Source organism: Sphaeramia orbicularis, chromosome 4 (genome assembly GCF_902148855.1).
Source record: "Sphaeramia orbicularis chromosome 4, fSphaOr1.1, whole genome shotgun sequence".
NCBI classification, from domain to species: domain Eukaryota; kingdom Metazoa; phylum Chordata; class Actinopteri; order Kurtiformes; family Apogonidae; genus Sphaeramia; species Sphaeramia orbicularis.
In genome coordinates, this window is record NC_043960.1 from 7,939,899 (window position 1) to 7,958,870 (window position 18,972).

The window sequence follows — 18,972 nt, forward strand, 5'->3', positions numbered from 1 at the left end:
AAAGTAAACTGTACAGAAGTTGATACTATGCCCTTATGTATATAGATTTTATATGTATATTGAGTTTCTTTTTTGCCTATTATGCTTTTCTAACATTTTTTTTTACTATATCTTTTATTTGTAATTCACTGGAGATAAAACATCTACCGGCAAAGAGTTAGTTGTATGTGTTTACATACCTGGTGAATAAAGATGATTCTGATTCTTTTTTTTCTATTTCTGCTGAACTTGTAAATACATATACATAAGCTAAACCAGCATTAGAATTTACTTTTCTATTAAACATACAGTAAAAGTAAGAAATACTTTCATACACTTTTCAGATTTGTTGTCTTTTTCCTTTTTAATGCAATTCTGTTATAGCATTTTGGATACATGTTGTAAGTAATTAGTGTAAAATACAGTTTGTCGTCTTTTCATGATCATCAGATATGACCCATTTGAACATTCAGAGGCTCCGTAGTTACCGTGGAAACACTGTCATCTTCTATAACATTGACTAACCAGTTTGATCAATGACAGTGGATGGACACACTTAATTTATGTCCCGTTACTGATATATTTTACTAAAAAAGTCACTGTTTTTTTTTTTTTTTTTTCCAGTTTTCTCTGTTTTTATATAATAACCCTCAACTTTAATCTGAGCTTTTATGAACATCTGCATGATCAGTAAATTAAATATAGGAAAATAATTGATTTATACTTGAAAATACAAAATACAGAGCATAATATTAGAATAAATAGTGATAAATCTTTTAAGAAAGCTTAAAAATAGAGGGAAAAAATACTTGGGAACTGCCACAAAAGTAGCACTGGGTCTTTATGGGTTAAAGTTTACTGATATATTTTACTAAAAAAAGTCACTTTTTTTTCCAGTTTTCTCTGTTTTTATATATTAACCCTCAATTTTAACCTGAGCTTTTATGAACATCTGCATGATCAGTAAATTAAATGTGGGAAAATAATTGATTTATACTTGAAAATACAAAATACAGAGCATAATATTAGCATAAATTGTGATAAATCTTTTAAGAAAGGTTAAAAATTGAGGAAAAAATTATGTGGGAACTGTCACAAAAGTAGCACTGGGTCTTTATGGGTTAAAGTTTAGTGATATATTTTACTAAAAAAGTCACTTTATTTTCCATTTTCCTCTGTTTTTATATATTAATCCTCAACTTTAACCTGAGCTTTTATGAACATCTGCATGATCAGTAAATTAAATGTGGGAAAATAATTGATTTATACTTGAAAATACAAAATACAGAGCATAATAATAGAATAAATAGTGATAAATCTTTTAAGAAAGGTTAAAAATAGAGAAAAAAATTATTTGGGAACTGTCACAAAAGTAGCACTGGGTCTTCATGGGTTAAAGTTTACTGATATATTTTACCAAAAAAGTCACTTTTTTTCCAGTTTTCTCTGTTTTTATATAATAACTCTCAACTTTAACCTGAGCTTTTATGAACATCTGCATGATCAGTAAATTAAATGTGGGAAAATAATTGATTTATACTTGAAAATACAAAATACAGAGCATAATATTAGAATAAATGGTGATAAATCTTTTAAGAAAAGTTAAAAATAGAGAAAAAATTATTTGGGAACTGTCACAAAAGTAGCACTGGGTCTTTATGGGTTAAAGTTTACAGATATATTTTACCAAAAAAGTCACTTTTTTTCCAGCTTTCTCTGTTTTTATATAATAACCCTCAACTTTAACCTGAGCTTTTATGAACATCTGCATGATCAGTAAATTAAATATAGGAAAATAATTGATTTATACTTGAAAATACAAAATACAGAGCATAATAATAGAATAAATAGTGATAAATCTTTTAAGAAAGGTTAAAAATTGAGGAAAAAATTATTTGGGAACTGCCACAAAAGTAGCACTGGGTCTTCATGGGTTAAAGTTGTATTGATGTTGCTGCCATTACACCAGTTTATGAAGATGTTTTTTTGGCACAGAAACTATTTTGGAAATGTTGCAATGGCAGCAGATGTGTGTTTGAGTTAAAAGAAGAAAAAAAAGCTAAATAGTGCAAAACCAAGTCGGTGACTGTGCAGCAGATTCACCAGAACCCTCTCAGTCACCAGACCACAGCTGTGGATCAGCACTTTCTATTCATCTTGTGGACGTCTGCCTCTGATGTTGTGTTCTCCTTTTTCCACCTCCTGCCTCTTTACCTCCACAACACACAGGTCACTCGATCACTTCCAGATGACATCAGCATCCAGCTGCGAGATAAATCAGCAAAGACAAGCAGGTTTGTTTTTGAAGAAAGTAGTCATACAGACAAATATTTCCTGGAAGGAGAGGATGCCTTCTGTGGAAATGTTTGTTCAGGCCAAAACATTTTCAGATCATTGAACCCAGAACAGACAAGGAAGAAGGATTAGGGACAGAGGACTGAGTTAATAATTAAAGGAATAAAATGTTCCTGTGCATTCATACATATATTTATGTATGATGTAAATTTGATGATTTTTTCCAAATACTTACATCCATCTTTTTTGTTTTATCTTCTAATATAAGTAAAGAAGTCAGAATTTTCTCAAGAAAGCTCTATGTGTTTAGTATCCTCATGTATTTGTTTTTGGTTTGTTATGCATTTTTTCCGGTCTACCTTAACCCTATAACACCAAACGCATCATATTTCATACATGAGTTTTGAAGCCCTCTATACAGGGTGGGGAAGCAAAATTTACAATATTTTGAGGCAGGGATTGAAAGACAGTGTATGACCAATTACTTTATTGAAAGTCATGAGAATTTATTTGCCACAAGAAAATTGACATAATAGAAAATGTTTTTATTCTATGTGTCCTCCTTCTTTCTCAATAACTGCCTTCACACGCTTCCTGAAACTTGCGCAAGTGTTCCTCAAATATTCGGGTGACAACTTCTCCCATTCTTCTTTAATAGTATCTTTAAGAAAGTCGACATTGCTGTGTGATGTTCTATTGGTAGCAAGTTCTAAAACGCCCCAAATAGCCGAATCCAGAGGGTTTAGATCTGGGCTAGAAGGCGGCCATAAACATGATTCCCAAAAATTGCTAAAGTTGGATTTGTTGCTGTTGTCAACAAGTGTTTTGGTGTTCTTGTGTAAGATTTTAACTTCAAATCATATTTTACTGCATTTCTAGCAGTCTTTTTGTCTACCTCAAGTTCAATTGCCATTTTTCTCATGGATTTGGTTGGATCCTTTAGGATTTTGGATTTGAGAGCTTTAATAAAAGCTTTGGTACGTTTTTTGTTGCTTCCTCCACTTCCAGACTTTCTGGTAATAGTTTTGCTCATAGTCATTCTCTTCTTTCCATTATAAACAGTCTTTATGGACACTCCAACTATTTTTGAAATCTCCTTTGGTGTGACGAGTGCATTCAGCAAATCACACACTCTTTGACGTTTGCTTTCCTGATTACTCATATGGGCAAAAGTTTCTGAAAAGGTATGGATAATAGTGTTAGGTATGATTATGACATCAATATATGTTTGGTTTCAAAACAATTGGCGTAGTGCCTGCTGAGAAAAAACAACTAAATGTTCATTGTAAATTTTGCTTCCCCACCCTATATGATCAGTGTGATTTTTTTTTTCTTGAAAAATCTGACGCATACAATTAGATACATGCAATACACAGATAATACACCAGGGAGAGGAATTCATTCACCAGAGCCCTTTAAAGTGACATTACTATTTAGGAAGGAGGCAGAACTTTGCCAATTTTGAAAAGGAATTACCAATTTGTTAAACATGTTTGTGGTATATTATGTTTTTGTTTGTTCAAAACTAATAATATTTGAGCATTGAGACCCAATGTATCAAATATGGTACAAAATTTAAACTCACACATCGAAACTGATATTTGAAAAAAAATAAAATAAAAAATTTGCTTGTTCAGAAGGACCAATAAAGGCTCCAGTTTGAAAGCACTGGAATTTTCTGTCAATGATTTAATGGTTCAGGCTTTACAGGGTTAAAAATAGATTTTATCTCAAGGGACTTCCTGGTTAACCCCTTAAACCCTATGCCTTAAATGTTTTTTTTTTTTCTTATTTTGACTAGCTAAAATGCTAGAAAATATGTTGTGAGTGAGTACGTTTGTCCATTTTTCCAGGTCTTTTTTTTTTTTTTTTTTTCCAGATCTTTCAAAATCTAGCAATCATTTATAATTTACTGTATGCTATAATACTGCCAAAACAGCTTCTTCACAGGCTTCTGGTACAGGCCTGAGTGAAATTACCATAATGACCCAATAAAATCTTCAAAGTGCAATGTCTCAGGTTTCAGAAAACATTGGAATTTTTCCAGTTGCACAAACAGCAAAAGAGTTGCAGCCATCCAAACTGCATTTGCACAGGATGTGTCAGTCAGGTTTTAAAGAGTTAAGTAAAGGGTAAATACATTTTTTAATCCTCTGTAGTTCCTTTTATACTGATATGTTGGTTTTTTTAATTTTTATTTTGCGTTATCATTTAGCAACATAATTTATAGAATTTTACAGCTTTATAGATTTTGACGAGAGACAAAATTAAAGTTATACCAGAAGAAATTACAGGAGTATTGTTCATTTGTTCACATTTAAGTCTTAGCCTCAAAGTTTGTTGTTATTTTCAGAAGTATTTGTGGGAGGAAAAGCTTAAACAGTCCACAAAACGGAAGTTAAGTAAATACTCCTAATCTTATTCTTATTCAGCCGAGTAAAGCTTTCACCACTAATGAACCAAATCTCAGTCTTAGGAACATGATTACTGCATTTCACAAATACTTTTGTTTACCAACCTGTTGTCAAAGAATGGTGAGGATTTCAAACACCTAATCAGCTCACTAAGTCCATTAAATTACCATTCCAATTAACTGAAAACATACAATAATTTGATGAAGAACGCCCCATAGTATATTTCATTTGTGTCAGTGCTGTATCCATCTATGATTATTGACCTTTTCATTCTGCGTTGAATTAAATGTGGACTTGGTGATGTTAATTTGTCACAGTTGGAGGATCAGCAGTGCACCTAAGACCTTTCACATGTGCAGCATTTTTCCTGCAGTCACTTTATCTCATGACCCTTCGTTAAGCTGCTGCTTTGTAAAAACCGGAAGAAAGCTACTGAGGTCTACCACCGGGGCTTCTGGGTGATCTGGACTGGACTGAACAGGGCATCACTCTGGAAACTAGATTTTTGGGGGGGAACCATGAATGAGATTTAGTTGTGTGTGCATTTTAAAGTGAGATTTGAGCATCAGATGGCTTTCAGACCACAACTCGTGACTTTTTTTTATATATATATTTTTTTACCTTAACCCACAAAGACCCCTGCAATGAACTGGTGACATGCCCAGGGTGTACCCCACCTTCGCCCATAAGTAGCTGGGATAGGCTCCAAGTGACCCCTGTGACCTTAATGAGAATAAAGCGGGTTTAGAAAATGAATGAATAACCCATAAAGACCCAAAAATCCACCATCTACCAAAATCACCTACTGATATAAAGTGTTTAGTTCCTGTTGATCCACTAATCCAGTGTTTTTCAACCTTGGCATCGGGACCCCACGTAGGGTCGCCTGGAATTCAAATGGGGTCACCTGAAATTTCTAGTAAATGACAACAATAAAAATAAAATTAACTAATAAAAAAATATATGTTGAGTTGAGAGAGACAATCACAATCCATAAAAGACGTGACAAACTGTGAAGCTGAAACTGCAGCACTGTGGTTCTGTTTATCTGTCAAATGTTCATTGTGGTCAGTTTCAGATGCAGAAGCTCTGTCATAATTCATAGTTTAAGTTTGAGCTTTATACAACTGTGAACTCTTACTCTTTTACATTTTTGTAGAATTTATTTTATATTCAGTTGCTAATTTTAGAGGTTAGAGCAGTGTTTTTCAACCTTAAGGTCGGGACCCCATGAGGGGTCACCTGGAACTCAAATGGGGTCACCTGAAATTTCTAGTAATCGATTAAAAAACAAAAAAAACAACGTACTATTAAAAAGTATATGTTGAGTTGACAGAGACAATCCCAATACATAAAAGATATGACAAACTGTGAGTCTGAAACTGAAGCACTGTGGTTCTGTTTATCTGTCAAATGGTCATTGTGGTCAGTTTCAGATGCTGCAGCTCTTTCATAATTCATAGTTTGAGTTCTTGTTTGTTCAGTATTAATTGTCAGCCTTGTAAATCCAAGCTGGACTGACTGTACATATCCTGACCAAGGAAAATCAAATTCTCCCTTTGTGCAGTAATCTACACCTGGCTTTTCTGCCTCCGTCCATAATAATATACATTATACAGACTAAATATCATCTAAAATTAACATTTATTTGCAAAATAGTATAGTAAACTATTACATAATCAAAAACAAATTAATTTTAGCAGAAAAAAGTCTCTGTCTGGGGTCTATGTCTGGGGTCACAAGAAATTTGTAATGTTAAAATGGAGTCATGAGGCAAAAAAGGTTGGGAACCACTGCACTAATCCATGTATGTAATTGGTGTAAAATGCAGTTTGTCATCTTTTCACTGTCGTCTTCTACAGCGATGATTCACCAGTAAAACCCATGGAGTTGGATCAATGACAGTGGATGGACACACAGGGTTAATGTTCAGTTAATGATAGATTTTGCTGGAAAAGTCACTTTTTCTTCAGTTTTCTTTATTTGTGATATCCTCCTGAAACCTAACAATGCATTTTTGCCCTCCATAGTGGACACGAGTTCCACTGCTTTTCTAAAATAAATAAATAAATAAATACATAAATAAATAAATAAATACTGTCCACTGCAAAATACATTCCATTATAAATAAATAAATAAATAAATAAATGCATACATACATACATACATACTGTCCAATGCAAAATACATTCCATTATAAATAAATAAATAAATAAATAAATAAATGCATACATACATACATACATACATACTGTCAAATGCAAAATACATTCCATTACAAACAAACAAACAAACAAACAAATAAATAAATAAATAGAAAATGTATCTCCAAACATTGTTGCATTATGGTGTTTCCATGCAAAGCAATTATTTCATGTGAAAAAGCCAAAACTTACTTTCCTGGGTCTCAGGAGGATATAATAATGCTCAAGTTTACTCTGAACTTTCATGAACATCTACATGATTAGTCAGTTAAATGTTGGAAAACACCAAATTTTTACTGAAATTAACACAAGACACAGAAGATAATATTACAATAAATGGTGATAAACCACTTAAGGACGGTTAAATATAGAGGAAAAATTCCTTTGGGAACTGCCATAAATATCACACTGGGTCCTTATGGGTTACAGAGCATTTTCAGGGGAGTCCAGAAACTTTGCAGGCATAAACACAACTTCTTCTCCACCTCTCTGGAGTGATTTTTCATCTCTAAACCTGCCATGATGTCAGACCTCTGTGTTTTCGAACCTGTTTTGCCAAAGCCATCAATACTTGGGCCCATCATGTCCTTCTATGGCAAACACCAGAGACGGAGCACAGAGGGCCTTTGAGGTTACAGCTGCACTGACGTCACTGAAATAAACACAACATCCAACCCCATTAGTGGAACGTTTATGCCGCACAGTGGCTGTAACATGGAAACACACCCAGAGAAAAACAGATTTATGGGCTTCAAATTCCCAACATTTTATAGTGACTATAATTAAGCTTTTCTATCACACTTTCATGGACTTGCTGTTTATATTTTATGTATTAATTAACACCTAACATGTTCATGTCCTATTGTTTTTGCTTTATCCTAAATATGGTCACCACTGGCAACCAAAAGCATCTACTGATCTAAAATGTTTAAAAACTTCTGAACCACTAATCCTATCAATACATGTAAATAATTCAGGTAAAATGTACACTGAACAAAAATATAAATGCACCACTTTTGTTTTTGCTCCCATTTTTCATGAGCTGAACTCAAAGATCTAAAACTTTTTCTGTGTACACACAAGGTTTATTTCTCTCAAATATTGTTCACAAATCTGTCTAAATTTGTGTTAGTGAACACTTCTTCTTTGCTGAGATAATCCATCCACCTCACAGGTGTGGCATATCAAGATGCTGATTAGACAGCAGGATTTTTGCACAGGTGTGCCTTAGGCTGGCCACAATAAAAGGCCACTCCAAAATGTGCAGTTTTATCACACTGCACAATACCACAGATGTCACAAGTTTTGAGGGAATATGCAGTAGTCATGCTGACTTCAGGAATCTCCACCAGAGCTTTTCCCTGTGAATTGAATGTTCATTTCTCTACCATAAGCCATCTCCAAAGCTGTTTCAGAGAATTCATGAAGAAGACTGTGCGAGGAAAATGGTGGTCACACCAAATACTGACTGGTTTTCTGACCCCCCTGGACCACCCAATACAGTAAAAGTGCACATTTTAGAGTGGCCTTTTATTGTGGCCAGCCTAAGTCACACCTGTGCAATAATCCTGCTGTCTAATCAGCATCTTGATCTGCCACATCTGTGAGGTGGATGGATTATCTCAGCAAAGGACAAAGGAGAAGTGCTCACTAACACAGATTTAGACAAATTTATGAACAATATTTGAGAGAAATAGGCCTTTTGTGTACATAGAAAAAGTTTTAGATCTTTGAGTTCAGCTCATGAAAAATGGGAGCAAAAACAAAAGTGGTGCGTTTATATTTTTGTTCAGTGTAGTTTCGCAGCTTTTCATGGTCTTCAGACATTCTTAATAAACATCTTCTACAACAGGGGTCTCAAACATGCGGCCCGGGGGCCAAATGCGGCCCACCAAAGGTTAGAATGCGGCCCTTGGGATGAGTTTGCAAAGTGCAAAAATTTCACAGTCAAGGCTGTTGAAGTCATTTTACTTCAGGTTCCACATACAGACCAATATGATCTACAGTAAAAATAATAACATAAAAACCTACAAAAAAATAATGACTCCATATTTTCTTCTTGGTTTGATGTGAAAAAGACAGACAGACAGACAGACAGACAGACAGACAGACAGACAGATAGATAGATAGATAGATAGATAGATAGATAGATAGATAGATAGATAGATAGATAGATAGATAGATAGATAGATAGATAGATAGATAGATAGATAGATAGATAGATAGATAGATAGATAGATAGATAGATAGATACTTCATTGATCCAGAGGGAAATTCAAGAGTATAAATATTACACTATGCCTATAAATAATGACAATTTCAAATTTTTGTCTTTGTTTTAGTGCAAAAACTAACAAAATTATGAAAATACTTACATTTACAAACTATCCTGTAACAATAAAATGTGAATAATCTGAACAAATATGAACAACCTGAAATGTCTAAAGAAAATTAAGCACAATTTTTTTTTTTTAATCAAGATCTTTTTATTAAAGTTTTCTCAGAATAATACAAGTGCAGTGCTGAATGGTCATTAAAGAAATCTTAAGTAAGCATGGGTGTAAATTAAATGCAACTAGCACCATAGGAAAATGAGAAAAAAAAAAAAAAAAGCATACTTTTGCTGCAGCAGCTCCTAAACTATGGAATGATCTGCCTCTGCATATCAGACAGGCCTCCTCACTGTCTGTTTTTAAATCCCTTCTTAACCTTTGTCTTGTGTTTGCTTTCTGTTACCATCTCTTATGTTAACTGGTAAGTTTTGACCCATGTCTTAAATCAGCTCTAAAATACACTAAAAACTATTATCTATCATCTAATTTGTTTCTCATCTCTGGGTTATCTTGTTAGGCTTCCTTATTCATGAAAATATTGGTTTTAATATTTTTGGTATGGGCCTCTGGGCCTTTTTTTTTTGTCAGTATACCCCTCCATGTGCCCTCTGCAAGTCACCAACTCTACACTGAATTGACCTCACATGTCTGGACAGGCCTGCCGTAGCTTGTTTTGTTTTTGTGCAGGTATACTGGATAACAAGGCAAAATGAGAATCCCCAAAAGTTCACATGATTGGGAGAGGAGCTGGCTGTCAGTGTGTTGGCTGACAGAGCACTTATGATTTCAGTTTTGGCTTTAATTATTACTTTATAATCTTATTTTTATAACTGGGTCAAAACTGACCCTAACAGCACAAAGGTCAAAATTTCAACCAGAGCATTTCATAATTTGGTGAAGAAAAAAAAAGTTTGTATTATTTTGTTAAAATAGAGATTCCTGACAGAGTCAAAAAGCCTTGATACAATAAAAAATTTTTATGTGGTTCATTTATGCATTTAAAACCTTAAATGGGTCGGTGCCGACCCTAACACAAGAGGAAGGTTAAAACCCATTTTTTCTCCTTGGCTTTTGAAACCATGTGAAATGTTTGAAGGTATTATCTTTATTCCATATTTTTTATTTGGTAGTGGTTTGTTTTTATCTACTCTATTTATTTGTTTATTTTATTTATATTGTTGTTTTTAATTGCATGGCTTTTAATCTATTGTTGTATTTTCCTATGAATTTTATTTATTCTTCTGTATAACACTTTTTATTGGACAGTCTCTATGTCTTTAAATCTATTCTGTATTTTATACTTCTATTTTGGTTTTAATTTTTCTTCTGTACAGCACTTTGGTCCACTGCAGTTGTTTTAAAGTGCTTTATAAATAAAGTTGGATTGGATTAGATAGTGAAAAGAGCCAAACTTTTTTTTTTTTTTTTTTTTTCACAGTAAATTAAGCAAAGCTACTTCAGCTTTGCCATAAAACTGAATCTATGCAAGACTTTCATTGTCACAGTAATACTCACTGGTCACAGAGGTTTTCAGGGCTGGTCACTCAGATGTAATTTCCTGATGCAGCCACAAGATGTCAGTGTTTTACTACTGGTTAAAATGCATTAAACTGCAATTTGTTCATTTTACAACATATTGTAATGAGCATTTCTATTACACAATAATGAAAACGTGCTTTGCAATAACCAAAACTGTACTGAATATGTTTTGTTATGTTAGTTTAATTTGTACTGTAACAAGTTCAATGTTTTCTTTATTTAAAGAAACACATTTTATTGTCTGAAATAATTTTGTTCCACTAAATAAACCTAGTGCAGTACAAGCCCCACAGTAATAAACCACACGCACTTGAAATAAATATTTTATTTTCACCATGAAAAATAGACAAGAAATCTCACTATACAATATAATTTTCCATCGTTATTTAATGTTTTAATGACTTTTCTGTCCTCCTCTGGATGTAATTCTACATTCCTTTGTCTTTTATTTACACCTGGCAGCAGGTTTCCATTAAAACGACTAAAACACATAAAAACACACCACATTTTTCAAATACTTTAACAAAGTTTCCACCACATTACAACAGGAGTACAAAATGACATTCTTTGGGTTGGTGGGTGAGTTAGTCCATGCAGATGTTGATGCGTACGCTGCCGATGAATGCGTCCAAAAATGATCTGCAATTATCAACAGCAGCTTTCATTATTTAGTCACATCAGGACCGGTCCGGCCTTCATTTTACAGCTGGACATGCTCTGAGAAAACCACAACTGTGCAGACTTTTCCCTCATGTTTTAGTAATTCCCTTTGAACTTCACATTAAGTGCAGTCAGTTCATTTTGATCAAAGGTGTGCTATAGCTCTTCTGCAGTCAGAGGAAGCTGGTGAGTTCATCATCATAATATGCAAAAAGAACATTCCCAGATTTTTCATGAATGTGCTAGACACAGTTATTGTGTTGTGGCTGAAACAGAGTGTGAAATACAGGGGGGGGGGGGGGTTATTTGGGACAAGAGGTTGAGTTTTACAGTAAAAATACTTTCTAGCAGGAAAAAGCAGATGAATGATTAATAGATCGTCTCCATCCATAAAAAAAATGTCTGTTAGAGATGGACTCATTTTGACATTATTGAACATTGCTAATTTAACCCATAAAGACCCAGTGCGACTCTTGTGCCAATTCCCAAATGAATTTTTCTCTCCATTTAACCTTTCTTAAGTGATTTATTGCCATTTATTATAATATTATCCTCTCTACTTTGAAAATTTTCAGTGAAAGTCAATTTTCATATATGTCATTTACTGATCATGTAGATGTTCATAAAAGCTCAGATTAAAGTTGAGGGTTATCATATCAGAAACAGAGAAAACTGAAGAAAAACAAACTTTTTCGGTAAAGATATCAAAAGCTGAAGATAAAAACAAGTGTGTCCATCCACTGTTATTGATCCAACTCCATGGGTTTTACTGGTGAATCAATGTTGTAGAAGATGATGGTGTTGCCATGGTAACTACGGAGCTTCTGAACGTCCAAATGGGTCATATCTGATGACCATGAAAAGATGAAAAACTGTATTTTACACCAATTATTTAACATAGATTGATAGGATTAGTGGATCAGAAGTTATTAAACAGGTTAGATCAGTAGATGGTTTTGGTTGATAGTGGATGTTTGGGTCTTTATGGGTTAAAATAAAACTAATATAGTTGTCAGAGCTGTCAAAAATATAGGAAATTCTATGAGCACGATTAATTTTTCAGCTTATACTTCCCCTAAAATTTGAGAAACCTGATATTAGCCTTCGACCGCTATCGGTCAAATTCTGCTGATACCAATAGTTATTAGAACATTCTACTGATTAGTCAGTCCATCTCTAACTGAGACTTCCTGAACGCTCAAAGTGCAAAACTGTAAGGGGGGTCTCTCATAAAATCTTTTGCCATTTGTCAGTGGAGGCTTTTCTGTGCGGAGTTTACATGTTCTCTTCCTGCCACCATCCAAACATGCATCTTAATATGTTAAGTGGTCAATCTAAATCACCTGTAGGCGTAAATGTGAGAGTGAATGATATTGTGATAAACTGATAAACCCGTCTTCGTCCGTTGGTAACTGGGCGACCCCATGAATGTATCATATTTGATACATGAGTTTTGAAGCCCTCTATATGATCAGTGTGATATGTTTTTTTCTTCAAAAACCTGATGTATACAATTAGATACATGCAATACACAGATAATCCACAAGGGGGGAGAAATTCATTCACCAGAGGCCTTTCCAGTGACACTACAAGACTGTCATTAACGAGGAAGGAGGCAGAACTTTGACAATTTTGAAAAGAAATTACCAATTTGTTAGACATGTTTGTATTATATTATGTTTTTGTTTGTTCAAAAATAACAACATTTGAGCATTGAGACCCAATGTATCAAATATGATACAAAATTGAAAATCATACATGGAAATTGATATTTGAAAAAACTTTTTTCTGTTGTTGTTGTTCAGAAGGACCAATAAAGGCTCCAGTTTCAAAGAACTGGAATTTTCTGTAAATGATTTAATAGTTCAGGCTTTACAGGGTTAAAAAGAGATTTTATCTCAAGGGACTTCCTGGTTAACCCTTTAACCCCTAAACCTTGAATGGTCTTTTTTCTTATTTAGACAAACTACAATGTTAGAAAATATGCTGTGACTGAGTATATTTGCCCATTTTTCCAGACCATTTTTTTCCAGATCTTTCAAAATCTAGCAATCATTTATAATTTACTGCATGTTATAACACTGCTAAAACAGCTTCTGCTCAGGCTTTACAGGGTTAAACGGTTCTGAAAATGAATGAATGATCAAAAATGTCTTTAAAATGTATTACGTCCAGTATGCATGATCCACATTGAAAGTATTTATTCACAAATTTAAATTCTAAAAAATACTGTTGCTCTTGTACTAATTTTGTGAATAAATACCCGGTTGTTTCAATAATGAGGAGTTTATGTTGCAGATGGTCCACAATCTACAAACAAATGTTGTTCGGGAAAACCTTGCAGGACGTACTGTAGCTGTTCTATGGTTGTATAGTTGTGCCAGTTGTGTTTCTGTTCAAAATATTACACTGGGTTACAAAAAAACGTTTTTTGCAAGTTGTCTAGGTTTTTTCAACTGAATTAGGACCATTTTGCACCGCTAAATCCAAAAATGACATCTGTTTTTCTCAATCAGGTCAGGGTTTTTTTGCTAATTTGATTTTGAAAAATTTGATCTTCTCACAAAATTGATTACATTTTTGTGACTTTATCAGTTGATTTTTTTTATATAGTTCTCACCCAAAATAGGTTTTAAGAGAAAAAAAATCATTTTCTAAAGGCGGCCATACACTGTGCGATTATTTCGATCGTTGCACGCAGCTCCATCTCAAACTGTGCGAATCAGTTGTACAGTCAGACTCACGATTCCTGTTCTCACACTGCACGGACCGATGCTCGTATGCGACCTGACTGCTCACACTGTAGGACCATACACCACAGGACGCACGACATGTTTGAGTGTTGTATCCGGAAATACAACGTTAAAATACCAAGGAATCCGTAAAAGTGCATAGACGATTGTGTATTGGCGTGAGTCACGAAATGGTAGTGCTAAACAAAAACCAACGAGCCGCTTTGGTAATATGTGCCATTATCTGTGAGGAATCAAAAAAGAAGAAAAGACAACGATGTGTTTGGTGCAGGAATTGGTTTGCCAGACGTGGACAGTATGGGCTGTCATCCTACAGCAGGAACTACAGGTAAACTGCAACAGCTAAACTGCACTAGGACAACAGCCAGCTACTGTTAGCTTGTACGCTACTGTACGCGTCTGTGTTCGCGCATGCACAGTGTGAGAATTTGAGGCACATCGGTTCGTGGCACTGCTTTGACAGTGCGATACACTCACGAGGAGCGAGCAGGATTTCAAACAGCTCCGTTTTCCTTGCGAACACACGATTGCTGGTCGTGAGGTGGTCGTGAGGTGCTAATCGCTTCTCTTTACCCCATGTACACTGCACGAAGCACGACACACGATTAGAGGCACATCTGGCCCGATCTCAGAAATAGTCGCACGAGTGAGAAATCGTCTCTAAACTCGCACAGTGTAAGGCCGCCTTAACAGGATTCCTGTTAGGTACAATGGTGTATTCACCGCAGATGTAACAGAATACATCAGGCTTATTTTTGCAAGATCTTCTAGTCCAAGCCATTTCATTCACCTGTAATATTAAAAAAAACATTAATCATAAATTGGCAAAAGTAAAATCTTCAGAACTCGTTTATTGCAAGAAATATGAAAGAATTTTGTATCATATGATGTGAAAAAGCAAAAATGTTAAAAAGCCAATATGTAGCATAGTTCAGAAAGTTGATCTGATTGAGCAAAATTAATGTGATTTTTGGATTCAGCACACCAAAATGATCCTAAATCAGCTCAAAAAACTTAAACAATAAATTTGTTGTTGACCAGTGTTATCGTTGTTGATGTGTGTAAAACATGCACAGGCGACTTGATTGCCTTGACTTGCATCCATTAAATCATATTGTGTACAGAGTCTGTGTATAACAATGGACTATTAGGCATTAGACCCCCCCCCCCCCCCCAACTGCTACCATGTATTTTAGACACTAGTTTTAGCTTCTCCCTGCTGACCTAAAGGTGCTTATACACAGTCTACTTCCTGCGCTCTATGACCATTACCTCTATATTCTTCTACTGAACTGGTGACCATTGAAAAAAAAACATTGCGAGCTCCATTTTCTCAGCTTTTCCCGCCTCATTAATCGGTTTTACACAACAGCAGAGGAGTCTTGTGGCACAGCAGAGTCTGGGTTTAAACCCATAAAGAAAGAAATGCCTCCAAATGAGGCCTGTGCCCTCCTGATCTCCTCTAACAAAACACAATAGCAGCACTGATGAGTGGAAATTTAGAGTCATACATCAGTCGCATCGAGGTATTTTTTTTTACCCTTTTCAGCTTCACGCCTCACTGTGTCTGCAGGAAAAACGCAAATCGCTTACGTAGGCGCTGAATCATGATGCACGATACATGATGCACAGAGAACACAATGCATTTGATGTTAGATTTTTACGTGAATGCAGTTGGCGTTAGAGTCACGGTTGGGGTTGGCTTTCTTGTGAGTAACTTGTGAGTTGCCTTGTGTATGAAACGGTCCTGAACTGAGGCAGATACAGGAGGGAAAAGCCACAAGACGACGGCGGCGACAGCACCTCGCCCGGATCTACCGAATCCTGAGGGCAAAGTAAAGGTTGCGAACAGTCCTCTCTGTTCAAAACCACACTTTTTAACAGTTCAGTTTTGGTCTCCTCTTCCCTCTGCTCGTCCTCACTCTCCTCTGCTGGACAGTCCATCCTTAAATAATCCAAGTCCTTTTCTTGTCTCACCTCTTCATCTTCTTCTTCTGAGAGTTCCTCCACAGAGTTGTAGGAGCAGGAGCGTCGTGGGTCGTCCATCTCCCCACCTCTGCAGCTTTCCAGCTCCCATAAGCCAGCGTGAAAAGATCCAGAAATATCAGAATTGTTGGCGGAGAAGTTGCCCTCGTCGCTGGAGCTGCTGCCACTTCCGTCCTTATAGCTCTGCTCCTGCTTCAGACCAGACAGCAGCACCGTGGCGTATGTGACCGAAGACTGAGCAGAGCTGTCATTGGCGGCAGGTAGTAACTCATCCAACCTCGGGGCCGAAGTTGTTCTTTCTGCGTTTAGGGTTAAAGAAGGAGCTCCGAGCAGAATCTCTTCACTTTCGACGGACTGCGTTTGTTCGACCTCAGGATCAAACTCTGACAGATCGGAGACGGTTACAGCAGTGGTGGGGTCAGGGGTCGGGGGTTGGACCAGGGCTGTGGTCAGAGCTGAGAGGTCGGATTTGTCCACGATGACAACGGTAGAAATGTTTTCAGGTGGAAGGAGCAGCGGCCAGGCTGGGAGGGCATCCTGAGGTCCAAACAGGTGGTCGAATGTGTCGGCCTGCAGAGGAAGGTGCAAACAGAGGTCAAACCACACAGGCTTCATTTGGACACGCCCCCTTTGCTCGATACAGGCTTCGGGGCTTGAGTGTCAGACGTAACATCACTACCGGCAGCTGTTTAGAGTCTCCAAAATAACCCTCAAAATAACCGACAGTTTGAGTTCGACGCTTTAGTTTATTTATTTCATATTATTTTGTTAAATTGATTTTTAAGGGGTGCCGGCCAGGTCTCTCTCCTGGCATTTAAGATGTAAATTTGGTTCAGTCTTTCGTATATGTTTCAGTTTTTGATTATTTAGTTTTTGTCTGTCTGTTGTACCTCAAACCACACAAAAGATTCAAGTCTAAATTAAACAAACACCCTACACATGAAATGACCGAAAAAGAAATCACACATTTAAACAAACTAAAATTCAAAATCATGTATTGAACAATTAATGCACAAAAACACACAAATTCAACCCCCCCCCCAAAGTCCAAACTCAAAAAAACCACCGACCAAGCAAAATCAAACACAAAATTTCCACTTTAGGTTTTGTGTCAGGCTTTTAGAAGAAAAAGGAAAAAACAGTTTGGTTCGTTTTAACAAAAAATTCCGCTTTGTGACAGTTTGAGTTTGACGCTTTAATTTATGTATTTTATATTATTTTATTAAATTGATTTTTAAGTGGTGCCAGCCACGTTTCTCTTCTGGCATTTAAGATGTAAATTTGGTTCAGTCTTTTGTATATGTTTCAGTTTTTGATTATTTAGTTTTTGTCTGTTCGTTGCACCTCAAACCACACAAAAGATTCAAGTCTAAATTAAACAAACACCCTACACATTAAATGACCGAAAAAGAAATCACACATTTAAACCAACTAAAATTCAAAATCATGTCTTAAACAATTAAAGCACAAAAACACACAAACACGCCACCCCCCCCCCCCAAGTCCAAACTCAAAAAAATCCACAGACCAAGCAAAATCAAACACAAAATTTCCACTTTAGGTTTTGTGTCAGGCTGTTAGAAGAAAAAGGAAAAAACAGTTTGGTTCGTTTTAACAAAAAATTCCGCTTTGTGACAGTTTGAGTTCGACGCTTTAATTAATTTATTTTATATTATTTTGTTAAATTGATTTTTAAGGGGTGCCAGCCAGGTCTCTCTCCTGGCATTTAAGATGTAAATTTGGTTGAACAAATTTGGTTGTTCAATACATGATTCAAAATCATGTATTGAACAATTAATGCACAAAAACACACAAATTCAAACCCCCCACCACCACCAAAGTCCAAACTCAAAAAAATCCACCGACTAAGCAAAATCAAACACAAAATTTCCACTTTAGATTTTGTATCAGGCTTTTAGAAGAAAAAGGAAAAAACAGTTCAGTTTGTTTTAATAAAAAATTCCACTTTGTGACAGTTTGAGTTCGACGCTTTAACTTCTTTATTTTATATTATTTTGTTCCCAACCTTTTTTGGCTCGTGACCCCATTTTAACATCACAAATTTCTGGCGACCCCAGACATTCAAAATGGAGACTTTTTTTTTTTTTTGCTAAAAAAATCATGTAATTGTTTTCTATACTATGTTGCAAATAACCATTAATTTTAGACGACATTTAGGCTATATAATGTATATTATTATGGACGGAACTTACTTACATGAAATAATGGCCTTGATTGGAAACACCATAATGTCACAGTGTTTTCAGATACATTTTCTATTTTTTTTTAATTTTTTGTAATGGAATGTATTTTGCAGTGGACTATTTATTTATTTATTTATTTATTTAAGCAAAGCAGTGAAACTCTTGTCCACTATGGAGGACAAAAATGCATTGCTGAGTCTCAGGAGGATATCACAAATAAAGAAAACTGAAGAAAAAGTGACTTTTTCAGAAAAATCTATCCCTAATTGAACATAAACCAAGTGTCTCCATCCGCTGTCATTGATCCAACTCCGTGGGTTTTACTAGTGAATCATTATAGAAGATGACAAACTACTTTTACACAAATTATATACATGGATTAGTGCAGTGGTTCCCAACTGTTTATTGGCTCATGACCCCATTTTAACATCAGAAATTTCCAGTGACCCCAGACATTCAAAACAGAGGCTTTTTTTTTTTGCTATAAAAATCATGTAATCGTTTGCTATACTATGTTGGAAATAAATGTTAATTTTAGACAACATTTAGTCTATATAATGTATATTATTCTGGACGGAGGCAGAAAAGTCAGGTGTAGATTACTG

The 18,972-nt window shown here is 35.5% G+C and overlaps 1 protein-coding gene across 1 annotated transcript in view; it reads right to left on the reverse strand.

Annotated features, from left to right (window-relative positions):
* Positions 1-15,103: 15,103 nt before the first annotated feature.
* The window catches only part of lepr (leptin receptor), a 75,197-nt gene continuing 71,328 nt past the window's right edge, over positions 15,104-18,972 (reverse strand). The window contains exon 21 of the mRNA XM_030132989.1: positions 15,104-16,733. Coding sequence (XP_029988849.1) covers positions 15,864-16,733 — 870 coding nt within the window. The 3' untranslated portion in view covers positions 15,104-15,863. The remainder of the gene's footprint in view (positions 16,734-18,972) is intronic.